Below are 26875 nucleotides of genomic sequence, written 5' to 3' on the forward strand. Positions count from 1 at the left end.
TGATGCTCCCATCATCTCCCTTTGCTCAGCTACTGAAGCTCATCCAGCCCCTTAGGGGACAGTTCAGGACCTAAACCAGCAGAAAATTTGTGTGTGTAGGATATCTCCTCTGCTCCTTGGAATCAATCCCCTGCAGGCTCCCCAGTAAAAGGCAAGAGAAAGTGTTAAGGGAAAGGAAGAGGGAAGGTGACGGAGCATGGGAACTCCTCTATCGGTAAGAATGGGGTGTAATAATGTCAAACTGTACCACTGTAATGATTGAGAGCTAAAGCTGGAGTGCCCATCAAGTGAAGCACTTGGTGTTATGTGATGAGGCATGAAGCTGTAAGGGAATGGACCCAGTTCTGTTCTTAACTCTGCTACAGACTTGCAGAGAGGCCTTGAGCAAACACTTTCCCACCTCATTGCCTATTTCTCCATTTAAAGTGATAATAATATTGCCTTCTCATCAACGGTTGCTATTCAAGTGTTTAGATGTCCTCTGGTAGGGAACATTATGAAAGCAAACCCATAAAGTGCGGAACTCTAAATATGGAAAATTAGTAAAAAACATGCTAATTTTCTGTACTTCAATATTGCTTGGACCTACAGGCTTCAAAAAAAAAGCTTCCTTTTAATTAAAGTTAAAGCTTCATTACTCCTGAGTAGATAAGAGCTCAATATGAAAATATCATTGCTATTCAGAACTACCAGAATCTATTGCAAGTCGTCTGTGAATCATCTGTAATTAACAAGGTGTTCTATTACAGGGCTGTCTGAACAATGACAGGCTCTTCTTTGCAACCCTCTAAGCTAAAGTCTATTAGCTTTTCATTACCTCAATTATTTTTAATATTCTAGGAAAGCTGTTTATAGGTTTTGCCTGCCAAGAACAACAAAAAGCAAAGTTGCTACTGGAAAACAAGGGCAAGTAGTTTGCCTCCAATCTCTCCAAGAAGGATATGCAGATTCCCTGAAATATCTGGAAATCGGAGCTGAATGGAGTTTCTATGCAATCTGCTTGTATGAGCTTTAGACCCACTGTTCGTTTTCAGTCAAGATATCAACAGAAAATGTGCTATGTTTGAGAAACAAGTAAAATCAACAAAGGTGGCCAAATTAGCTACGTTTAAATTGAGACCAAAGATTTGCAACGTGCCAGCAATGGGAAGACATTCAGTGTGGCTTTGTGATCTCCCTAAAAGACAAGTTACTGAGTCTGATAATAGGAAAGGGAAAAAAGAAAAATAAATGTTTTCCACACCTAGAAATTGTAAATAGTATGTTTGAGCTGCTAATAACAAGTTGTCTATATAGCCAGTGCATATTAGCTTCAGCAGCCAACTGACTTGAAGTATTTGAAGACAGTGGATTGAGAACTGGCTGAAGGACAGAGCTCAGAGGGTTGTGATCAGCAGCGCAGAGTCCAGCTGGAGGCCTGTGGCTAGTGTTGTTCCCCAGGGGTCAGTACTGGGTCCAGTCTTGTTCAACATATTCATCAGTGACCTGGATGAAGGGACAGAGTGCACCCTCAGCAAGCTGGCTGATGACACAGAACTGGGAGGAGTGGCCGATACACCAGAAGGCTGTGCTGCCATTCAGTGAGACCTGGACAGGCTATAAAGCTGGGCAGAGAGGAACCTCATGAAGTTCAACAAGGGCAAAGTGTAAGGTCCTGCACCTGGGGAGGAATAACCCCATGCACCAGTACAGGCTGGGGGTCGACCTGCTGGAGAGCAGCTCTGCAGAGCAGGACCTGGGAGTCCTGGTGAACGGCAAGTTACCCATGAACCAGCAATGTGCCCTTGTGGCTGAGAAGGCCAATGGCATCCTGGTGTGCATCAAGAATAGTGTGGCCAGCAGGTTAAGAGGGGTTCTCCTCCCCCACTACTCTGCCCTGGTGAGGCTACATCTAGAGTACTGTGTCCAGTTCTGGGCTCCCCAGTTCAAGAGAGACAGGGAACTAACGGAGAGAGTCCAGCGGAGGACTATGAAGATGGTTAGGGGGCTGGAGCATCTCTGCCACAACGAAAGGCTGAGAGACCTGGGGCTGTTTAGCCTGGAGAAGAGAAGGCTGAGAGGGGACCTTATTAGTGCTTATAAATATACAAAGGGCCAGTGTCAAGAGGATGGGCACAGGTTCTTTTCAGTGGTGCCCAGTGACGGGACAAGGGGCAACAGGCACAAACTGAAGCACAGGAAGTTCCACCTGATCATGAGGAAAAACTTTACTCTGAGGGTGGCAGAGCACTGGAACAGGCTGCTCAGGGAGGTTGTGGAGTCTCCTTTCCTGGAGATATTCAAAACCCACCTGGACGCAGTCCTGTGCAACCTGCTGTAGGTGAACCTGCTCTGGCAGGAGGGTTGGACTAGATGATCTCCAGAGGTCCCTTCCAACCTCTACCATTCTGTGATTCTGTGTATTTCAAACCCATAGGGATACGAATTCAATAGTCAGCATTTAATGTGTATGAAAGTAGTGTATTGTGTGCCTTCTGATTTAGAGATAATACAGTAGAAAAGATACTTATGGAAGTATTCATAAGGAATTAATTTCCCACTGAGCGTAAAGAGTCTGACCTGGTTAGGCAATGACCCTTTGGTTATTGAAGGCTTAGGGCAGCTGCATACCCAGTGTGACTGATTTGGTAGCTGCCAGCCTCAGACAAGTTTGCATACGTTTCTCTTGTATTTTCCAACCTGTATTTGCTAAATCTCCATGCTACAGTTCACAAGTGTGTTTCTTCCTCATTCTGGGGACATGAATTTTTCAGATACCTTTTCTTCCTTTTCTCTCCTTGTGTCTCTTAAAGGGATTATTGTTTGCTTCAGAAACATGGCTACAGAAGGTAAGTCAGGCTGGGAGGATAGAGAAGATGAGGCTGGGTGTGTCTTCACTGGAAAGGGGGGACAGTATGATTAGCAAAAGTTGTTAGCATTACTTCACTGAGGCTTAAGAGACTAAGTGCCAGTAGTTTAGAAAGTGTATTTTGGGTGATGAAGGTAATTAGAACAATGCTAATGTGGTACAGTAATTCAAAACAAAACGATGTTTACAAACAGGAAAACTGAAATAGGAGCATTTAATAAATTTAATATTTCATATTCTTCTGTCAACATGCCATTTTGCTGATGAGAGACCTGGTACGTGCTTAAGAATAGGAAGAGAAATTGAGTGACACAGTTGCTGTATCTGCCCTGTGCACACCACCAGTTGAAAACATAAGGTGTTTGGGAAGGGGTTGCAGAAGGATGAAGAAATCACACAGTTATGCCCCTGTAGTATGAGAATTGCCTAGTATTACATGTACAGTATATGAAGACATAATCACAGAGGAAATAAGAGAGATCTAGAAGAGTAATGTAAATGCCTGGAGATATGCCACAGTTTAGTTCAGAGATTGACATTATCCAACTTGAACAATAGACTTCCAGATCACAACACAGAAAACAGCTATCTTACCATATCATTGGTACAATCACATAACTGTAGGAAAATTCTCGTTAAAGGACACTAAAATCATATCTAGTCCAAGGAAACACAGTGAGCTTGCTGTCAGAAGAGGTTAGCAATGAACGCTTGTATTGAGAAATTACTGAAGGAAGTGCAAATTATTTCAAAACTGTTTTCAAGTTTTATGACCAAAACAAAGCGCTCAGGATATACATGAATTGACACAGGTTTCAAGAATACATGGCATCATGTTTGACATCAGTGCCAGGAAAGCTGATGGAGCAGATTATCCTGAGTTCCCTTATGCAGCACATACAGGACAACCAGGTGATCAGGCCCAGTCAGCATGGGTTTATGAAGGGCAGGTCCTGTTTAACAAACCTGATCTCCTTCTATGACAGGGTGACCCGCTTGTTGGATGAGGGAAAAGCTGTAGATGCCATCTACCTCACCTTTAGTAAGGCATTTGACACTGTTTCCCACAGCGTTCTTCTAGAGAAATTGACTGCTCTTGACTTGGATGGGCATGCGCTTTGCTGGGCGAAAAACTAGTTGGATGGCCAAGTCCAGAGAGTTGTGGTCAATGGAGTTAAATCCAGTCAGTGGCCGGTCATGACTGGTGTCCCCAGGGCTCAGTTCTGGGGCTGTTCCTGTTAAACATCTTTATCAATGATTTGGACGAGGGGATGGAGTGCACCCTTAGTGAGCTTGCAGGTGTCACCAAGCTGGGTGGAAGTGTCAATCTGCTTGAGGGTAGGGAAGCTCTGCAGAGGGATCTAGATAGGCTGGATCGCTGGGCCAAGGCCAATTCCATGACTTTCAATAAGGCCAAGGGCTGGGTCCTGCACTTTGGCCACAACAACGCCCAGCAGCGCTACAGGCTTGGGGAGGAGTGTCTGGAGAGCTGCCAGGCAGAGAGGGACCTGGGAGTGTTGACTGACAGCCGGCTGAACATGAGCCAGTAGTGTGCTCAGGTGGCCAGGAAGGCCAATGGCATCCTGGCCTGTATCAGGAATAGTGTTGTCAGCAGGAGCAGGGAGGTGATCATTCCCCTGTTCTTGGCTTTGGTGAGGCTGCACCTCGAGTACTGTGTCCAGTTTTGGGCCCCTCTCTACAAGAAGGACATTGAGGTGCTGGAGAGGGTGCAGAGGCAGGCCAGCAAGCTAGTGAAGGATTTAGAGCATGTCTTGTATGAGGAACGGCTGAGGGATCTGGGGCTGTTTAGCCGGGAGAAGAGGAGGCTGAGGGGAGACCTCATCGCTCTCTACAACTACCTGAAAGGAAGTTGTAGTGAGGCGGGGGTCAGTTTGTTCTCCCTAGTAAGAAGCCATAGAACAAGGGGAAATGACCTTAAGCTGTACCAGGGGATGTTGAGGCTGGATATTAGAAAGAATTTCTTTACTGAAAGGGTTATCAGGCATTGGAACAGCCTGCCCAGGGAGGTGGTGCAGTCACCATCCCTGGAGGTGTTTAAGAGACAGGTAGATGTTGTACTTAGGGACATGGTTTAGTGGTGTTGGTAGAGCTAGGTCAAAGGTTGGACTTGATGATCTTGAAGGTCTCTTCCAACCGGAAGTGTTCTATGATTCTATGTCCAGTGGCTGTTATGTAAGTGGCTAGGTGAATTGTCTTGTCTTTTTTTTTTTTAAAAAAAAACACATTAATTATTGCTCAATGAAAGATACTTCTTACTGAATTGTAAAGAACTTTAATCTGATTAGTACAAGAAATCCCATGTATCCTTGAAGATGACTTTAAATAATCCAGGTAGCATTTCCACAATTTATTACTTATCATGAATGCATAACGGTTAGCAACAATAATTTCTGTTCTGGGGCAATTGCCTTTTTTTGTGTGTGTTTTCATATAGCAAAGTTGCACGGAGAAAATAATGCTGCTGTTGCTAGTAGTCATAGCAGTGTATGTTTCAGTTCTGATGCTGAGGTAGTTGGAGATAAAGATTTGAGCTGCTTACTTCTGCAAGAATCAAGCAATCTGGTGAAAAGCACATATTCAAATTAAAGTAATAGACACCACAATGCCGTTGTAAAATAAATGGGGTTATATACTTTTAAATGAGAAATGATGAAGTAATTTGATCTGAACATTTTTACTTCAATTCTAATGCCAGTTGTAGAGAAAAATGTGCAATGGCTTCACTTTGAAATTTTGAAATTAAATATGATTTAAACTTTTGAGGTTTGCATGTATTAAAGCAATTCTTAGTAAAATATAAATAATTATATTTTGTTATTTCATTATAGTAATCACAACACATGCATCCCTGCTATTGACAAGTCTTGTGACAATATATATTTTTTTAATTTAAGAATAACTGTGGGTCATGGTTGCTTCTTACTACTAAATGTATTTTATTCTATCCATTTTGGGGAGACCTAAGTCAAGAGGGTTGTTGAAAAATTGGAAAGGGCTAGCAAGGTGGCAGGTCCTAGAGCACATTGTTTACAAGGAGAAGTTGAGAGAGCTGGGTTTGCATAATTTAGTAAAGATGGTGCTAAAGGATGACGTAAGAGCAGTCTACATCTACGTGAAGGATGGTCAGAAGGTGAACATGCCAAACTCTTCTTGATAACACCAGGTAAAACAGTTGTGATCCGTGCCTACAAGTGTCACCAAGGGAGGCTCAGATTTGAGATCAGAAAAAACTTCCCCTTGAAGGTAAATAGCACTGGAGTATGTCACCTTGCAAGACTGTGGAGTCTTCATCTGCAGATGTTCAAGACTTAGCTAGAAAAAGTCATATCTGACCTGATCTAGTGCTAAAGATGGCCCTGCTGTGAGCATGAAACTGGGCTAGGTAGAAACTAGTAGAAACTAGTAGAAACTGGGCCTTTCTACTAACACTTACATGCTTTCTATTATATTCTGCTATGATGAACTAATTTAAAATATTTCATGGTAGGAAAGAATGTGCAAGCCATTTGAGAAAGGTTCTCAGAATTTTTCTGAAACCTCACATGAAATTTCGAGAATGTCTTTTTTGTCTGCCAAGTTATGCATGTTTTTTGGAAATACTGAGTTTTAACTATCTCCAAATCAGAGTACTCTACTGAGACACTGACTTTAAAACTTCAAAGCTTTAAAAATGATTTAAGAACTGTGCATTTATTTGAGAAATATTAGATGGTAGTATTTATCCCACAATTGCTTAGTTCCATTCTTTTTTCAAATGAAAGTCCTCAAGAAGTATCCAAACAAAACTCAAATCAAGGTTAGGGTAAAATTCAGATTGTGCTTTAGTGGTTCAGAGGGGGAAATTTCTCACAGCGATGCTGAAGTTGACATCAAAACAAGCATTGATATATTCCAAGTTAATGGTGTGCTTAAAAGCAATGCTTATTTATCACAGGAAGAAATTAACTGTTAGGGCATATGACCAAGGTGAATTTTCAACACTGATGATTCCAAGAGGCAGAAAATTAAGAAAAAGCCCATTTAAAAAACCCCAACAGTTATGTAATGCTCCATAAAATTCAAGACCTAATAGAAGAATCCAGTTATACAGAAAAGGTTAGAATACTCTGCTGGTGTGATAATACAACTAACTAATGTCTTCAATGTAGGATTATAAAGCGGGCAGCCATGAAGGAAGAAAAAGGGAGATGGCTCATCTGCCATTTTTAAAAAAATGGATTTCCTCTCTGTCCCTTGAAATCCTTCCCTTTCTAATCCACACTCTGGAGGATCCATGGCTAGGTAAAATTGGTTTAATGCTGTATGGTTACGGTGAATGGCTCCACAGAACAAGAACTAGCATTATCAAGCAACCTCATTTTTCTTAATGTGCTTTCTAAATTGGCAGCATAATAAACTTTTCTTTGTCCTCCACTGCTTCTTAATTCCCATGTGTCTGAGAATGTAGGTTATCATTTCAAACTCTCTGATAAAGGGAGTTTAGAGAGAGAAGCATGCGAAAGGTCTGTAGACAAAAAGGTTGGCGAGTGCCTGATTTGCTTTTATTCTGTCAAGCCTTTTTCCAAAAGTTGGTCCCATCCCCCTACCTCTTAATTTCGAACTACTGCTTGACATTTTTGCCTGTTGAATGAACATTAAAAAAAGCAGATGTGTGTTCACACTGTGTACTTAAAGTAGCCTGAGAAATAAACATCCTTGGTCCCAAGTCAGGTCTGTGTATGAAGTAATTCATAGCAAGAAATGTTGCTTTAGAGTTGTAAAAAGTCTTTGTAGGTCCAACAGAACACCTCCCAGCCCGCATAAAGCAAAGGAAGGAGCCTCATATGCAGTTACAACCTAGATGTATGCTATTAACATAGCAAATAATTAATATTACTTTGGTTATAGTGGTATTTCTAGCTCCAAATGTGTTAAAGATTTTGTCAAAATCCAAAAATCTTAAGACTGTCTTTTAAAATGATACTGATAAAAGGGTTACATTTTGGGTGAGTTTAAATACTTTTCAGCCTTTATTGTGTATGGAATGCAATCTTCAGCCTTTGCCCCCTCAACTGAAGTATTATAAATTTTGTGAAATGAAGGGGAAGAAAACATACACTGCCCAGAGGAACATCTTTGGCATCAGAAAGGCAGTGCTGTAAGAGGTTCCGAAGGAGTGATCTTGAGACTCTTCTGGTTTAATATTTTTATAAATAGCATCAAAAACAAAGCTAAGAAAAAGAAGGTGAAATTTGCAGATAGCATAAAATTAAGAAGTGCCAAGAACAGAGAGCTGCATCATTGCATAGGAGAAGTTGTTGATGGTCGTTTCTGTAGTATTAAAAGTAGAATGAAATCAGTAAATCACTGGGCTGAATCAGGTACTGAAGGAAAGAATTTGTCTCACTCTAGCTGCCTAAAGTTAGGCATGTAATTGTCTATATTATATAGATAATTGTCTAGGCTCCATTTGCAGTCAATGTAAAGGCATTCCAGAAGATAAACAATCCCTTTTACCCTGTTGCATCTCAGAGGATCCAAAGAGGGGGATCTGAGCGCCTTCTGTCTCTCTCCATTGAGTACACAATGTGTAGAAATCCTGGTTAGAGTACAGCACTGAGGAAGACTGGCTTTGTCTCCTGCTCAGTTAAGGGACAACAGTGAACCACAAATCTGAAATAGTCATGGAAAAATGTATTTCTTGTGATGAAGAACTTCTAATTAATGCTACTACTGAGGCTCTGATAAAACCTTTTCTGTTCATGGCATCTACAAGGAAGATTAATATAGATATGAACAAGTCTAAGGCAGGGTTGTCTGTTGAGACACAAGCATGGAGACATGGTTGAGTGAGGGGAGGCTAAAAAAGCCCAATCTCATTTAGCACAGCCAAATGGGAGGAGATATGATTATACTTTAAAAAACAATCTGTGTATAGATAGGGAAAGGAAATACTTAAGTTAAAGGTGCTGGTATAGGAGCAAAGGATTTTAAGTTGCCTATGGTGCACCTAAGCTAGGCACTAGAGTGAATAGGAAAGAGAGTTTCTAGACAGCTTCCCGAGGGGAGTAGCAAGTACAGGAAACTTAACTAACTGTAGGATGACTTTGTGATGGCATTAAACCAAGTTTATAAGAGTTCAAGCAATTTGTGTGTTTTTGGCTGCCTGTGGTTACATCCATGTTGCATTTGATAGTGGTTCTCAAATTCACTGAGCAGCATGCACCAAACACATCCAAACTGTGGAGCTCAGGTCATGCCATCTGCATTTGCACTGATGTCTTAGACCTGCAGCACTTAACCTGTACTCAAGTTCTGCACATACTAGCATAAATGCTAGTTATGTACAGAGATTTGTAAGAGATCCGTGTTTGTGCGTGCAGTTATACAGACGTAACAGAACATGGAACAGCCTGACAGGGAAACAGCCCCCGCCCGCGCTGCTGGGGGGGGAAGAAGGAGCAGAGCTGAGCCTGGGAAGACCAGAGGGGTGTGGAGGGGGAAAGTGTGTTGTATTTGAGACCTGGTTGTATCTCTCATCCTTGATGGTGGCCGTTGTTTTGTATTAAATGTATGTTGTTATCCCCAAGCTGAGTCTGTCTCTTGCCTGTGACCATAGCTGATGAGTGAGCCCTCCCTGTCCTTTGTCTCGACCCTCAAGCCCTTTGGGTTTCATTTTCTTCTTCTCACCCCTCGGGGGACTGGGTAGGGGTGAGCAGCCACGGAAGATTATATCAGACATGCCAGAAAAAATTATTCAGAAAATCAGTTAGTGTGGTACTAGTTAACACCCCTGTAACCTACAGTCTTAGTTCTGCACTACACTCCCAGTGATTGAGCTTCTGCAATAAAGAGGAGCCCAGATGATTCCAGTAGGGTTCCTGGTTTTGCCAGTGGGTGAACTTGACACCTCTGAGTCAATTAAACAGCAGTGAATTCTAAATTTCGGCTGCACAGCTATAAGTTGCTCTCTCACACAGTTTGGGATCTTTTTAAACAAACTGAGAACCTTTTATAGATTCAACTTTTTGGAAAGCATATAATGGTAATGCATGCTTCCAGTTTTTGTATGGTTTTAGCCAATTCATTTCTGCTAGTTTTATAATAGAGAAAACTACTTTAGGACGTTTTTAAATGTTCTTTCTATACCAGAGCTATTATCTTAACCTTCACTACAATCTAAAGGGTAGTTTGACATGGTCTACTCAGTAATTCCAGATCTGTTGGGCCAGGCACCAGCAGCATATCATACCACTTTCATGTGTGGGAAGCAGGCAGTTTACATTGGCATAACCCATCCCTGCCAATGGAGGAGGCAGAGCCACCTCACAAGGACACGTTCCTGCCCCCACCACAAGAAAAATACTAAGTAGGCACAGATGTTTGTATAGTGAATCGGATGAGGGAACTGAACTGGTTTAAAATTAACATTCTAGGGTTTTGGCCCACTTTTAACTTAGACCAGTTCGGTTCATTCTGTGGCTGTGCAAATAACTTGTGCCAACACAGAGGAAGAAGGAAATGGTGGCCTGGAGATGGCAGAGTGAGGCCACAAGTGATGGCTTATGCCAGGACTAATGATATCCCTCTTACAATGCTGGATCCTTTTGTCTAAAATGCAACAAACCTCCCCACAACCTCCAAACCGACCACTAGCCCTTTGAGAAGCAGGTGCCAATAGCTGCACTCCTCCTTCCTGTGTAGACCTTGTTTCAGTTTGTTTTCCAGCATCTCTTACAACTGCACTCATCATTCAGCAGGTTAGCTGGGCCAGGGCAACCAGTTGTATTATCTTCAGTGGAGTCTAATGTTTCTCATGTATTGTCATGACTCCAGAAGCCAAGAGATTTTAAAGTCAGGTGTGCTAGGAGACACCCAATAATACTGAAAAAAACCAGTCGTGTTGCTAAATGGACTTCTCTACATCTTTCTGTTATCAGCTTAAGTATTGCTACATGACAGGTATAGCCCCTGCATATCCTTTTCTGATTCCTTCTCCGTCATATTTCTTACATGTTTTTTCAAATTCCAGAGATGTGTCATAAAATAGTCCCTAGAAATCAGGTATCAGAAAAGAGTCCTCCTTACTTCAAGCTAAAGTTTAGGGGATTTTTATTATTATTTCAGCTTTCTTGATTTAAGACAAGAGGGATGAAGGTAAGATGTGAGTCACACATTTGGAGAGAAGATCTGAGGAATAAGAAGTGAGAGAGGAGATGAAAACTAAGGATTGAAGGAAGAGAGAAAAGAAGATATTGTAGACGTTAAGAACATGGTAAAATCATAGTGATAAATAAAGCAGTTTTGAGTCCCTAAGATGTACAGCTGCAAGGCTCTGCTGTGCTTTTAGAAATTCTCCTTGATGGCCTTGCTTGTGTCTTTTTTTTTCTAGGCAGCACAACCAGAGCAAGCTGCCCTTGCAAAGCTCTTTGGAAGATGTAAAAAGTCTTCATTGTCTGTAATGGAAGAAGAGGAAACCTTGTTACAAGTTGATGTAGTAATTGCATTATTTGTTCCTTGTATCTGATGTATGCATCTGTTTTCTCCTTTGGGGGCTGAAGCAGAACAATCTCAGTCTTTGCAAGTCTTCTAATAGGTAGATGTTCTGCCCCACCTCACTTTACGTGATAAGATTGCATATCAGACATTAAAGGAGGTATCTGTATCAGATCCCAGTAACGTATTAGGACAAAGGTGTCATTACATTGAACGTATAATGTGTGAATCACGCACTATATGCAGGATGCTTTATGAATTTGAGATGGCTGTTTTGTGATGTTAATGTAAGTTTACTGTTCAAAGATAGGTGGTTCCTATAGGAGTTTTCATTGGTTCAAAAAGGTTAAACATCAGATTGCTAGCGAAGTAATAAATTTAAGATTTGTGTTCTGTGTTAAAGCAGGTTTCATTTTGTTTGAATACCACTCACTGTATTTAGGTAGGCAGTTTCACTTGGAAAGAGTTTTGTAACATCTTGGCCACAAGTGTGCATTGTGCCATATAGCGTACTAAGGAGGACAGCAGAAGTTCTGTAGGATTTTAATATCTAAGGGTATGAATAAGCATTTGAACTTCTATTAAACAGTATGGCTTACCTTATGGTAGAATTAATTGTATATTTCAATCTCTAGTTGATGAAAAAAAGACAAAACAAACTGCCAATTTGGCATTGCACATGTGGGAAATAGATTCTGGTTTCATATGTGTTTGTTATACATAGTCAGTGTTGCTTATTTCTATTTAAAGCTCATGTTGAATTATAAGGTTAATTCAGGATTTGAGGAAAGGATATACTAAATTTACGGAAAGATGTCAAAGGCTTTAATTGATTTAATACAATGAGTTGGCATTTCTTTGCTATGTTGTCATTAGGTTAATTAAACATTTGGTTGTTGTGTATTCTGCATGTGCCCTTCATAACTAATTTCACACGCTTGTTGGATGAGTACAAAGACATATACAAGATGTTGAAATTTCTTCCAGGTATTTGTTGAAGCATCGGTCAGGAAGACTCATCTCCAGTGTGGGCAGGAACAGTTATGCAGAAAGAGCATCATGTGCTTCCTGCTGCCTGGTGGCTTGTGAGAGAAGTGGCACTATAGTTAAACGAAGGTGATACTTTATGTTAGCTGGATTCAAATAAGGAAAAGATTATCTAACATATTGAAAATATCCAAATTATAGTGGGCTCCAGCCTTGTGACCAGAGGAGGAGACATTTCATATGGCTTGTCTTTCTTTCCTTTACCTAAGATGCTTTCCTTGAACCACACCACCTGTCTCTGGACCCACATAATCCTTGTGGTAAGCGGAGCCCTGTTGTTCATCCTTGTGTCTTTGGACAGCTATTGGGTGGAGGCCACTTTGCTTTGATCCCAAGTGAGCTGCCTACGCTTACGCTTCTACAGTTGAGCGCTTCTGTGAGGTTATACACGCAGAGCCCAAGAGATGTGGATGTGTTCGAAGTAGCTTTAAAAACTCAAAGTACATGCCAGCATAGTAATTTTGCTCGTGCTATTCCCACATTGTTCTCAGTTTCTGGTGTTATGAAACCCTGATGCAAATTTCTTTAGCTTTACTATATAAAGTGAATGGAAGCAGAGTTTAATACTTGTTTCAGTTTGTTAGTGGTAAAATGGGACATTAGGCTGTATTGTTCTAGGTGAATTAAGAAATCATTATGTGGCTTTATAAATGTCAGGTGGAACCTAACTAACTTTTTCAAAGGTTAAAATGATTTTGCATGACTTTTTTCATTTTCACACTTCCTGTAGCTGTATTAGAGACAGAGAGAGGGGGTGTATCCTAACACTTCAGACCTTTTTTTTCTTTGCCTGTTTCTTCAGCTTCTATTTCAAAAATAGGCAGGGAGATCTCCGCCTGTAATCTGGAGTTAAGTACTGTTATTACAGTAATTTAAAGCAGTCCTTCAAAATTTGTTCTAAAAGAAAGAAAACAAGCCCAACAAAGGAGGAAGCCAATGCTCAAGATTTCAAGAGTGACTACTGATTTTTTTTGTTTTCGTTGATGAATCTCACTTTTGTGGTGTCTAACATGGGGCAGGTGTTCATACAACCTTAGGCGTGATTTTCAGTGAGTGTAAGGTGTGTAATATTTTAAAATTATCCCATATGTCGTTTGCCCTGCTAGATGGAATGCCTACCAAGGTAAATTTGTGTGTCTTATTGGTTTATTCTTTTTTGCCTTGACTCACAGTTAATCTGTTTCTGTAAACAGAACTAGAAAATATGTGCCAGGCTTAAAGTGAAATTTTGGCTGTGAGTGCATAATAATGATCATTGTATTTACTCTGAAAGAGCTCTCATGCAGTGGTGGAGTGCTCCAGCCCCATTTTATAAAAGGAGATTTGAAACAGAGGTGTGACTGAACTGCAGTGCAGATGCAAACCTTTAGGGTCCCGAGTTTATACACCCACTTGTCAAAATCACGAACCTTACCGGAGCGCACTCTGGCTCCTTTCTGGCTAAAAATACCTGGATTTTCTTCAATGGGGACATGAGGTGCCAGTAGGAAAGAATAAGATAAAAGCAGTGCAATCTGTGCCCCTATTCTAATAGAGGATCAGGATGTGGCTGGGTTTTGTATGTGCCCTGGAGCTAGACATAGCCAGAGAGTTTAATGTTCTTCAAGGTCATACAAAAGTCTTAGATCCAGAAGGATATCAATTCAGGTCACTCAGCTCAACTAAATATGATGCTTTTTGTCTACCTAGTTTGCTTTTTTACCTTCGTCTGTATTTTTGTTAGCTAATAGAAGGGAAAATTTTTACCTAAAATGTATATGTTCCTGAACATGAGTACGCAAGCCCCATTCTATGCGTGTTTCTCTCTCTTGGGATTTCAAGGGCAAACAGTGGTCTGGCTTTTCTGCTTAGTGCAGTGTCAGTTTGGTCTGTTGATGATTATTAAAAGTAAAAAACCAGGGTTTCAGTAGATGTTCTGTACATTATTTCTCTTGTTAGGTGTGTGATACCTTTCAGAACCTGTCAAGGTAAATTTGCCTATTAACAAATATCTAATGAATGCATTCCTTTTCTATCCGGTTTTGTAGTATAATGTTCACTCTGTGTGGATATTCATAAATATTCATGTGATAAGACTGTCTAATCTTCAGTTACCAAGTAGCATTCTTCTTTCTAGAAAGCCTCTAGTCCGTTATAGGAGAACAGTATGATTTTAGGTTTATTATCCGAAGGCAAAAAAGCAGAATTGTATCTTCAGCAAAGTCCTTCAACCGTATTGGAGCAGAAGCTTACATAATATAAAGGAAATTGGGGGTCTGGGTTCTTTGCCTTGTACTTCTGTCTAAACCACCTAAATCCAGCAAGACCAGTATACTTCCTTGTATTATTACAAGGAAGTAAAACTCTTACTAACATGAATAAAAAGAAAAAAAAAGAAAGAAAAAAAAAAAGGACATTTGAAACTGACACTGCCTGGCCTGTTTTCAATGCAGTTTGCTAGACAACCTGATCTCCATCCTAGAAGTAGGCCACAGCTAACTGACATGTATGTGGCCAGTGATGCTGTTGCACATTTATGTGACTCTACAAGTAGCAAAGCACACATGGGAGCAGTCAATACAGCAGTTGTGACGCTTTCCTATCTGATGCTCAAGGACTAACACAAGATGCTTTTGTGACAGTTAAAACGTCTGTCATTTGATGAAAACTTAATCAAATCTTATCTTGTCCTGGAGCTATTATTTCTTCAGCAGTCCAGTTCTCCCTGCAAAAATAAAAACAAGCCATGTGTTCTCATTGTGCTCCGCATTTGATATCTCTGGAATTAACACTACACTATCATCGTGTGACTAATGGGTGTTTAGGAGGGACTGAGGAAGTAGATTTTTAGACAACTGCAGAAAGGAGTCCTTCTCTGCACCAGCATGACACGTACAGAGATGGTTTGCCCTCTCAGTGCCACTAAATAATTTTTTTTAATCGCATCTTCTGAAGTAGTCTATTAGAGAGAAAAGTGCAGAAGACTTTCCATCTGAGCTATTTGCTTAGATGCAAAATACAGATTCCAAATCTGCCAAGAACTTTGATGCCCAGTTTTAAAAACATTTGGAGTTATTGAATGGAACCCACTAATTGGAATATCACCATATTGAGCAAAACTGGTCTTTTCAAATCAAGTCATTCTCTCCTGTGATTGCTGTATGTGTGTATATATACTTGTCACCTTTCGTATAATTGCCAGTGTGTTGGACAATGCTTTTAGCAATTATGAAATTAAACATATGGCGGTATAAAAGATCCTCTGTCTTTGCCCAGACTCCCAAGGCTTTGAGACTACAAGTACAAGATCAAACAGGTACTGTAGGTCTGTTATATTGCTTGTTGGAACAGAGAAGACTGTGGCCGAGAAGTCTGCATCTTGCCAGTTCATCAGGCACAGTTAGACAAGATGTATGATGTTACTTTCTTCCTTCTGAGCAGTGATTTTAATTTTCAAAATGGCTGAAGGGGCCTGCACCTCCATTGGAAGCTTCTCATAAGTTCATAGATGGAAAAGGTTGAAAATTACTGAAGTTTGTGATACACTGACAGGAGGATGTGAGAAGGGAGAATAAGTACTTTCTTGCCTATTCCCTTACAACCCCATCCAGCCAATATTGGTGATCACTTTTCACTGCTGGTGAGAAGCATGTTTGAGAAGGCAAGCTGCTGTGTGTATTCCACAGTGCTGGCAGGGCAGCGTATCCTTTTTTTAAGAGAGAGAAAACACCGGTTAAGTGGCATGCCAAACTGGACAAGGTATTTAACTAGGTATGGCAGCTGGAAAGGCTGGGAAGGACATTGGTATGCTCATGCAATGAGATCAAAGCCCAGGCATATCTTTGAGCAAAGCCCATCATGTTTTTTTAAAGAAACATCAATAGGAAAAATAACCACTTTACTTGTTCACTGAGGAAACAAAAGCCATATGGAAATTTGTCCAGCATTCAAGATCAGGAAACAGCAATCATTGAAAGAGTCATGTACCATCCAATCACCTGGGGGAAAGCGTTGTTTCTTATTCTGCTCATTGATGTCTCTTGGAAACATCTGCTCTTGCTCCTGATTCTCTTTAACGAGAGCATAAATGGTGCTGTGTAATTCACCTTTTCTGTAGCGTTGTCTCTTGGGCCTCTATTGCAGGAGTCTCATTTTTGCTTTCTCTGCATGCCATGTTCTGTTTATTTGTTCTGCCTATGGTGTCTGCCTCTGATGCTTTCTTACTTCTTTCTGGATTTTTTTTTGGTTTGTTTTTCCGATGAACATATTGAGGAAGGATAGGTAATACTGATTCCATTTGCAAGGATGATACTATGAACTCATATATTTTTACTCTTACAGTGATCTGTAAAATGTGCTTAAGCAGTGGAGTTATTCTGGTTTTGCTCCTAAATTGTTGATCCACATACAAAAGTTAGAAGATCCATTTTGGAAATAGGGCCTGATGTGTTGTGTAATATACCGATACAAAATTTCTTTCAGTAACTTTATCATCCAGCCTGTGGTTTTTGGTAGATGTCTTGGACTTGTGCATTCTTTTATGCAAACAATTAGCTCAAGTTACTTTGTTTCTTTATAAATTCATGATTCTTCTGGCATCAGCTACTGGCATCCTTCTTGCTTGGGTTCTGTGCAGGCTGCTTCGCTGCTCCATGTGATGAATTTCCTAAGTCTGGATCCTTCAGTCTGTTACTACTCTTGGTATGGTCCATTTGCACGCATGAGGAAAGGACCTTTGGCTTTCTATGGTACTAATTGGGAATTTGCCATTTATCTTTTAAAAAATGGAAGCTGCACTGTGTAACATCTAATTCCAAGTGGTTTCTGTTGGAGAGTTTGTCTTGAATCCTGGTTTGAGGCATTTTTTGTTTGCTTGGTTTTTAAGCCCTTTTCCAGTTGAAGTAAACTTTTTTGCTGTTATCTTCACTGGGAGCAGGAGCAGTCATGGTCTTGTATTGATTTATTTTGTGTTATAGCAAATATGACTCTAGTTTTAAAACGTATAATTCAGAATACAGAGTATTACTAGTTGATGCCAGTGGGTCATATGCCCTCTCCACTAGTTTTGTTGTTTATTCTTGTCTTAACAGATACATTTTATGCATTTCTTTTTCCATCAGTTCCTCAGCAGTTAAAATTGCTCAGAGGGGAGCTAATAAATAATTTACAGCCATGAATTTCTAAGTACAATGAACTTTTCACATTGTAGGTTGATCTGAGAGTTGCATGTTTATAAATATAATGATGAATGTTCCAATGTAGTCTGACTTTTTTTTTGCTTGCACCTTTTTATTAGAGTCATTGGGAAAACTGGATATTGTCTGACTAGCTGAAAGTTTGAGTTAATGTTTTTGAAGCCTCTTCTCCTTTGTTTTTCAGAAGCGAAGTTAAGTTCCACGTCTTGAAGCATACCATGCAAATGCAATTGTATTAGAATTTACTCTTCGGATATCTATCCCTATGCTTTAGTTTTACGTGCTTATGTATTTTGTTTTATTTATGTATCTGTACTATTTTTTTAATGTACATTTATGCAACTTGGTTGCTTTTGCTTTTTACAGTTGGGAGATACACTCTGTAATATCTATGTTGCTCTGCTGCCCAGTAGTTCAAGAGCAATGTCCTGGCACTGGTGGGTTTGTCCTTCTGTATTTAATCTACCTGATTGAAAGGAAAGAAAGCAAGGACATCATGCACGTTTCCATGCCTCTGTCTTGGCAGGGATGTAAGAAGAGATTTACCTCCTAGCCTGGGCATGCTGTCTAACCTTTAGCATCAAAGACTAGCTTTTGCTGTGATGTTCACAATAAATTCCCAATACATTGTAATTGATTTTTTTTTTGGTGGTAAAGAACAAAATTCTGAATAAGTGTACCTGATAGTTAAGTATTAAGTCATAGCCTGTCTAATCTTGGAAGTTTATTACAGGACAGGTGCATTTAACATTGACAGCATGTCCTTGTAAGTGAAAGCACTGCATGCATAATGGAATGAGAAGGCTGGGATAAATCTACTAGTATAAGTAGTAACAGTCACTCGTACGCTGCTGATTATTACACAGAGTGGGATATACACCTGCTGTGTATTCAAACTTGGGAAATGACCACCTCCTCTGCATTGATAAAGATGCCAGAGTCCAGGTGGGCTTTTGTTGTACCTGTGATGTGAAGGGTTCAGGGAGCTATCCTGAACTTGCCCGATTGCTATTTAAAGCTCAAGTGGCTTACACAGGTAGGAATGCATGTGGCTGCCAAAAGCATTTGTCAGCAGGAAGCCTGGCCTAACTGGTGCCAAGACACCTTTTTGCCAGAGTGAGGGCAGAGCACAGGCAGCAGCCACAGCATCTGTGTGGTGTAGCAGGGCAGGCCGGGGTGGGGAGGGAGGGAGGTCGGCCAGATAATCAGGTGGGTGCCTGGGGCCTTCGTGCCACTTAGGATTTACTGCTGCAAGGTCACGAGGAGACACAAAACTTCACTAGACAGGCTGCATCAGCAAATAATTTTGGGATTGACAGTTATACCAACCGAATTGCTTTTTTACCTGCTTATTATTTTGCCTGTGGAAGGGGTTTTGGTGTACCTATAGATACCTTAAGGTTTTGCTGTGATAGTTGCCTCTGCTCCGGGATCTTTAGCCAGGAACCAACACCACTGTCGTGGCAAAGGGCTCCTAGGCTTGACATGGCTTATACCAGGGCAGCACCTTAAGAACAACCCTAGAAGATATACTTTTGTTGCAAACCAAGAGAATTAGAGAAGGAATCAGAAGGAGGCGCTCAGAAGAGAAAGGGATAAAGCAGACTGCCACTGTACTACAGCTGTCAGGCTGGGGGAGACAGCAGCAGTCCAGGCATAGAAGAGTCAGAGGCTGTAAGAGATTTTAGACCCCAGCACTAATGGTAGCCTTTCCAATCTGACCCCCTTTTTAATGAAACCATAAATGGAAAAATATTTATTTTTTAAAAAATTCTTTTCCAGGTACACATAGACTGTGGTGAGCTTTAGACAGAATAGAGGGACAGAGAACCTTTGAACAAAGCAGGTAGTGACAGGCATGACCAGCCAACAGTTCATAGCAGAGTCCAGATATGCAATTAGAGCAAAATGCGTGTCTCTCCTTTAGAGCAGATCGAGTGGTATTGTCATTTAACCTCTGAGAGTCTTCTTGGGCTGTAGCAGTGTCAGCTTTCCCTGGGCTTATTTATCTGAGTCATTAATAAGTCATTGGAGTCATTCACTTTCCATATGAGATTATGGGAGAAAGGCATGTCTGGGTCCTCCTTGGTAGTCAGAAAGGAAAGGCTGCCAAGGACAAGGAGCCTGAGCTGTGTGCAGCAGGCAGAAAAAGCTCTTCATTCTCTGGATCACACTGAGATTCATTAGTTTTTGAAGAAAAGGTGAAAAATGTGATTTTGTAGGGGAGGTGGGGGTGCAGCTGTAAGTCTGTGTTCTTGCAGTAGAGTGAGCAGCTCAAAATTACAGCCTGTAAATAGATGTACATATTTAACCTCTTAGAAGGGCTGTAGCTCCCTGCTGTAGTACAGTAAGAATAGTAATACTTACCATTTAGATTGTGCTTTCTATTTTCAGAGCTGTGCCAGCGTTAGGTATTTTAATGTAAAGCGGGTGGGTAATCTGTGAACAGGATTTTAAGCTTTTTGATTTTGGGGGGGTTGGTGGGCAGGGTGGGGTGGGAACAGCAATGTTACTTTGCATACCAGCCAGAATAAAAGGAGGTTCAGACCCTTCTGCTGTGACAGTGGGGTCATGACGTCTTTCAGCCTTCTCCCAGGAGAGACTCTCATGCAGGAGCTGATGTCTTCTTGGATCTGACCACCATAGCCCTCAGTAATTATAGCAGTGTTGAAATTCCGAGCTAAAAACAGAAGTGCAGCATGTGCCTATTCCCCATGTGATTCGGAAACCAGGAAATTGAAAGAGCCTGACTGAGAGGAGAGGGAGTGCACAGCAATAGACACATCTAATATTTATCTCAAACCTGCTACGCCTGGGACGCAGGAGCTGTCATCTGCCGGAGCTGATTATGTATGCAGCCAAAGCAGAGCCTGATTGGATGTAGTAGGACCTAAGGCAAGGAGGAGAGGGAGTGGAGAGAGAGTTCAGCTTGCGGCACCGAAATGTAAACACTGGAAAGCGAGAGGGAGTATAACGCCTTTATGCTCCGAAGTGCAAGCAGCAGGCTCCTGCGGCTCCGGCAACGTAACTCTTGCAGGTCTAGCTGTGCCTGGCTCGATGAGCAGAAGCAGACCCTTCGGAGGATCTCCTGCCTGTGGATATAAATAGGGGCAATCGGGATGCGCTAGCTTTCTCTGGCGGCGCCGCAGCTCCTTCGTGCTCCGCGCCGCAGCTGGGACAGGGCAATGGACATGAACATGAAGAAGTTCACAGTGCGTCGGTTCTTCTCGGTCTATCTCCGCAAGAAGTCTCGGTCAAAAAGCTCGAGCCTAAGTAGATTTGAGGTAAAATTTGCCTTAAGTTTGTTAAATGTGGCAAATACCATTAGGTGCTGGTAATAGAGATGTAAGAGAATGCCTGCGCTTACTGATGTGATGAGTAGTTAAAGGTGATCTTTCCCTGGAGGTGGTGATGTTCACACCTGATGTTCTTTGTTTCAGTGTAATTCAGTGCTTTTTCTTGGTAGTATTCAATACGTTGCATAATATATTTAGTGTGTTGCTAAGGATTCTTTTATCAGCCTGGCAGGGGAGGAGGAAGCTGGTTCAGGACATCATGAAGTTGTAGGAAATAATTACAGATCCACTTAAATTAGCACAAATGACACCGTACTTTGTAACAGCCTCACATTTTAGCCTTTCTCCCCTGTGCACATACCATTCTTTCTCAGTGCCAGATTTCCAAATAATTAATCAATTTGCTAGTGCCTTTTATATATATGGTATGTTAGATAGGGATTTTCTTGCTTATTTGTCCATAGGTTCTTGTATTTGCACAGATTTTTGCATTTATCTTCCCTCCTGTGCATTGCGATATTTTTATTTCTTTTTATTATTATTATTTTGTTGTAAGGAGAAGTTATTCTTCAGGAGCGGTGGAACAAAGTCAAACTAAACCTACAGCGATTTAGCAGTGTGGGGAGATGAAGGCAGTTCAAGTCGGAGGTATTAGCAGATAGGAATGTGTGAATGGGTTAGAACCAGGATTTCTGCCTCCCTTCCTCAAACCATTGTTCTTCAGCCCTATATTTGGAGCTGTGAATAGTCGGCAGGATGTGAGATCAATTGAATAGATGTCAGTTATATTTATGTTGTTCACTTTATCATTGCAGATGATCTGCAACCTCTGCATTAAAATAGAGGTAGATGGGGCCTGATTCCCCTCTGTCTCACATTTGTTTTGCGCTTGTGTACTTCAGTTGACCTCTGAGAAGTTACTCTCATTTGCACCAGTATTCCCAGGAGGAGGATTAGTCTCATGCTGTGTGAATACATTTTAAAATGTTATTCCCTTAGTGTCCTTTTTAAAGTATCAGGTAATTGAACATAAAGTTCTTCATGTGTCGTTGCTTAAACGGGACATGCAGAAAAGCAGAGTTTTTGTCCGGTGTGTTTTGTTGGGGCTTTTTTGCTTAACTCTTTAAAATCAGCTTTCTTGAAAAATGATCATGTAAGGTACCTAATTTTATTTCACTCATCAAATATTCATGCTTTTAAAACAAACTAATAAATGAAAGTTGTTAAAGCTCCCTCCTTGCACCAGCCCTGTCGCTCTAGGACTGAGGGGAGTGGAGGGCAACCCTTCCTTACCCCATTGTGAACCCAGAATTGCAAAGGCTAAGCTGAAATAGATGTTCCTTGTAAGGTGCTGTAAATTCACTAAGCTCGTGCTCCACCAGACCCAACAGAAAGCAGACCTGGAGTTACATGAAGGAGTTCTGAGACAGATGAGCTGCCAGTGTCAGGGCACGATGTTAGGAGGGGAGGTGATTTTGAGACAACAGAGCCCCACCAGACCTCGTAACTATTCATTTGACAGTACCGTAGTTTGGGAGAAACAGATTCCACCACACTAATCATTTAACTTAGTGGATAGTTTAGCACGAATGACCAGTACAAATCAGCATTTGTGACAGGCCAGACCCTCACTTCATTTACAAAAAAAAAAAAAATCATTACAATCACTTTGATCATCAGTATTATATTAGATTTACTGGACTTTTTCAGTATCTATGAAATAGTTTCCCGTAAGTGAGTTGTATTGTAATAATTCTTTTTTTCTGATTGTAAGTAATTTGCTTCAAGAAGCGGCCTGATATGTATCCTATTGCACATGTTAAGTTCAGACCATTTTGTCCACTTCCCTCCTCTCTCTCTTGACTTGGCAATAATGACCAAATTTGTGCAAAGTGACTCAGTATTATAATGCAATAGGGAATAGGGGTTGTTCCAACCAGGAAGAAAAAATGATTCATAAAATCTGTTCTGCTATTTAAGTGTGAAAATCATCAGAGATGTTCCTGCTTAGAGGGGGAAAGAAAACCAAACATGAGCATCAAGCCCGCTCTGTGCTTTCCATCCCTGAATACTTCTGATATAAATTTGTAATTGCAGGCTAATGAGTGCTTGTCAGACAAACAGAAAGTGCAAGGAAGCCTGTTGGTAGTTGGATTTTTAGAAGTCAGAATATTCTTCATCCTAATAGGTAGATATTTTTAAAAAAGTCAGTAAAAAGTCACAGGTTATTACATCATGCAATGAGTAAAAATAAAATAAAGGGAAGAAATTTGAAGAAAACACATGTGGCATTGCTTTGCTTAGTGTGGATTAGCTAATGTACCTGGCAGAAGTTACATGTTGCTAGATGTCATTCGAAATTTGGAAGGGCACTGTTGTTCCTAGGTTGTGTGGGATTTTTGTTGTGGTGGTCTTCTGTCCAGGTGGGAAAGAGGATTGAAGGGTTTTAGCTAGATACTCCTGTATTCAAGCATTTGATACCTTTAAAATACTACTATTAGAGTCGATTCAAAATAATACAATATTAGTTATTAATATCATATGATTAATTACTTTTCTACGGTGGTATTCTGTTAGACTTTAAATTCACTTGCAATGAGCTACATAACCTACAGAGCAGGGATATAGATGCAGAAAATGACTTAGCAAATCACAGCTTGTAACTTGACCTTTACTTAATTGTTTCATATGCCAATATCATTGCTCTATCTGAGACAAGAAGATCATTGCCTTGTGTAGATAGCTGGGTTTCACACTTTGTCCTGCTAAAGCAGGCAGAGCACGCTCTCGTAAATGAGATACTACAGGGGTTTTGTTTAATCTTGCCCAAAGTGTGTGCCCTTTTTATTATTCTGGGAAAACCTGGTTGAAATTTGTACTTGTTTGGCTATGCTTTCAGGTTGTCAGTTTATATTATTTTTCAGTATGGCCTGCACTGCCCTTCATTTATAAAGTATCTAGTGATGTAATTTTATTAAATGTGCAGAGCCAAGATTTGCCCTTCTGTGTGCACACAGAGTTCTTATTGAAGTCAGCTGAAAATCCAGCGAAGTCAATGGGAACTGCATGCGTGCATCCGAGAGAAGGTCTTTTGTTTATGGTTCTTGCTGAGTGTTGATGAACATGAATGTGAAACCATCAAGAGAAAGTACGCACAGTGTGAATCTGCTAAAGACTTTGAGCCCCAGTGGAATGCATCTTATGACAGTGAGCAGTATCCCTTGATTTATAAATCACAAGTTAAATATGCCATTCGAATAAGCTAGGAAAGACGTAAGCATGCAAAGAATTTCATTATATTTATTCCAGTGACGCAGAAGCCTTCTTGGGGTTGGGTTTTTTTGGGTTTTTTTTTTTTTGGTTTTTTTTTTTAGAAAATCACCAATTAAAACATTGCCATTGATTCTTTTGGGAGATGTTTCTGCCTTTTTCATTCCTGATGTATTTTTAATTCCTTATTCTTTAATTCTTTTAAATCTTCTTTTTTCTTACTGGTAATGGTAAATCCAAATTCTGTTTGGTCTGTGTATGGGGCTTAGAGCCTAGCAGAGTTCCTGCAAATTGATTCAAAATTAATTTGGAGCCTGGTGTGTCTTGGCATAGTCAGTTGTGAGAGGCAGGACCTCCTGCGTGTGATTCAAGTGTGGGTCCTCCTTGGGTTCCAGCACTGATATGTAGGAAATGCATGCAAGCCTACACAGTCTGGTAAGGAATAGTGCAGAAGGACTGGCACTAGCTTTAGAATGCTTTGTTAGGAGAGATTTTCAGTTCTGATCTTAGGCTCTGATTCTGATTTCCTACAGGCTTAAGTTACAGCAGCCTTGGGAAAGTGGCCAGCAGATGCTGAGCTAGACTGCTCCTTTTGCACAGTGGGCTGGAGCAGTGCTTCACTTCCAAATGCTTGTGAACTCTTCTGCGCTTGTATAAAGAACAATTCTGTTCTTTATCAGTAGTATGTCCCTTATTCTGTCTTCTCTTTTTTGTTTTTTTTTTAATCAATAATAATTTGGTAGAGGAATGTATTCTTTCTGTTGACGGTTACAAAGAAAGAGGCAAGTTAAAGAATAGAGATGGGGATTAACAGCCCAAGATCAGCTGTGCAAGGTGCAGCTCCTGAGGGAGCCTTAGTTGGGTTGGATTTTTTTCCCCTTGGTAATGATTATGTTTGTGATGTGCGTTCTTGTTACAGCAGAAGTTACCAACACTATTGTAGTCTGACTTCCCCCAGCTGCAGGCAAGACTTTTATGAGGAAATGCTGCAGTTCTTGTAGTTTTTGCATGGCTTGCTGGGAGGAAGGGAGGCAGGGCAGAGGAAGGAGAGCAGGAGCATGTAGTGCACAGACAAGTCACTTGAGGAGCCAGGAAATCCAATTTTCAGGTTGATTTTGATAACTTGCTGTGCCATTACAGATGGTTCAGACCTCTGTGCCCTGCATTCCCCAATTGTAAAATGAAAATTGTGATGATTATTTAAGTCCTTCGATACAATTCTACCTACTAAGAGAACTTACTCACATGTGTACACATTCGTAATAAAGAAATCACTCCCCAATTCCCCAAATACTTATGACATTATGCCAAATAAACAGTCTCTTGCGCTTCAGGCCTGCTATGTGCTCCTTCCCACAAGCCTCAAATTAACTGCTGAGCTACAGAAAGGCAAAATTAAACAAGTAGATGAAGGGATAACTTGTCCACAGAAAAATAATAAAAAATAGGGCTGGGAGGGGTCTAAAAAAACCTTAATCTGGACTCCCCCTTCTCCTCAGGCAGCATCAGCTATATCTAAACTATTCCATCAAAGAAAGATGTTTTTCTAACATCTGCTTAAAGGCCTAAGAATAGTAAATGTAATAATAAATGTCCGTAACCTCCCCAGGAGGTGTATTTTGCAACATTATCCTTAGCATCTGAGAGTTTTTCTGACATCTAAGACAAGTTTTTGTTGTGGCAATTTAAGCCTGTGTTTTCTTGTCCTGCCCATTGTAACAGTGAAAAAGAGATTGTTTCCTTTTCTTTGCAGCAGGATTTTTATGCATTTGAAAGCTTTTCAGGTCGCCTTTCCTCAGTCTTTGCCATAGGATAGGAAAAATGGCATTCCTTTTCCTTTCTTTTGGATGCTAATGCTCCCTTGAAAAAATCACTTTTATTTTAAAGGATCCTACCCTGTCAAAAATCAATATAAATTGTCATTTTATGCTCCGTTTCCACCATCTAAACGCCTGCATGATGCGTTGATCTGATGGTATTTGGCATCCAGTCCAGAGCTGACGGATGCTATCCATGGGCTCTGATGTCAGACACACGTCATAAGATTACACACAGATTCTGGCCGTATAGCCAGGGTACATGCATGTTTGGGCACAGAGCAGAGGCCTGATATCCTCATATAACAGAAGAGGTCTTCATCTGATTGTGGGATGGGTCCTGTCCTATCAGCTGATGGGACACACAAATGCATACCTCATGTGGCTGGTGATGATGCAGTGGTATGGTGAACATGTTTCGTCATGATCACAAGCAGATGACGAAATGGAGAGGCCAATGCATCTCAACTGTGTCTGTGGACCAGGTAATGCCCTGGTTCCCTGAGCCTGGAGCATCTATGTGAGAACAATCATGAACAAATGATGAAATGAATGAAATGGTTTTAACCAAGTGGAAAACATGTATTTGTATTCTAGGTTTTAGCTCATAACGTTATGGCCTGTCTGACCCAGTGGCACAAAAAGTCTGTTCTCAGAGGGCTGAGCTCTCCTGCATCTGTTTTTGTTATCAGTAGCATTTGTTTCCTCCATTTTTCTGCCAGTCTCAAGGGAGGACTCATTTTGTGTGTGCTTTTTTGCATTTGTGTCCTCACATGTAGCTGGAAATAGAATCATAGAACATAGAAATATTTCTAAAGTAAGACAGAAATTGGAACAAAAAACCTCTTTACATTTATTTACCAGTTACTCAAGTAGAAATACTTTTTGTCTAAATATTTGCTATCTGGTTCCTTTTGTTCACTTAAC

The 26875-nt window shown here is 40.7% G+C and overlaps 1 protein-coding gene across 2 annotated transcripts in view; it reads left to right on the top strand.

The window, feature by feature from the left end:
• Window positions 1-26875, top strand: part of RPS6KA2 (ribosomal protein S6 kinase A2) — a 310509-nt gene that overhangs the window by 114615 nt on the left and 169019 nt on the right. The window contains exon 1 of one of the 2 annotated variants that reach the window (XM_086461054.1): window positions 20751-20849. The exons of the other annotated variant lie outside the window; for it this stretch is intronic. Within the exon in view, the coding sequence (XP_086317180.1) occupies window positions 20751-20849 (99 nt within the window). Of the gene's footprint in view, window positions 1-20750; window positions 20850-26875 lie in introns of those variants that run through there. 2 annotated transcript variants of the gene reach the window in all.

The sequence above is a fragment of the Leptosomus discolor genome, chromosome 2 (assembly GCF_034619465.1).
Source record: "Leptosomus discolor isolate bLepDis1 chromosome 2, bLepDis1.hap2, whole genome shotgun sequence".
Taxonomy (NCBI): domain Eukaryota; kingdom Metazoa; phylum Chordata; class Aves; order Leptosomiformes; family Leptosomidae; genus Leptosomus; species Leptosomus discolor.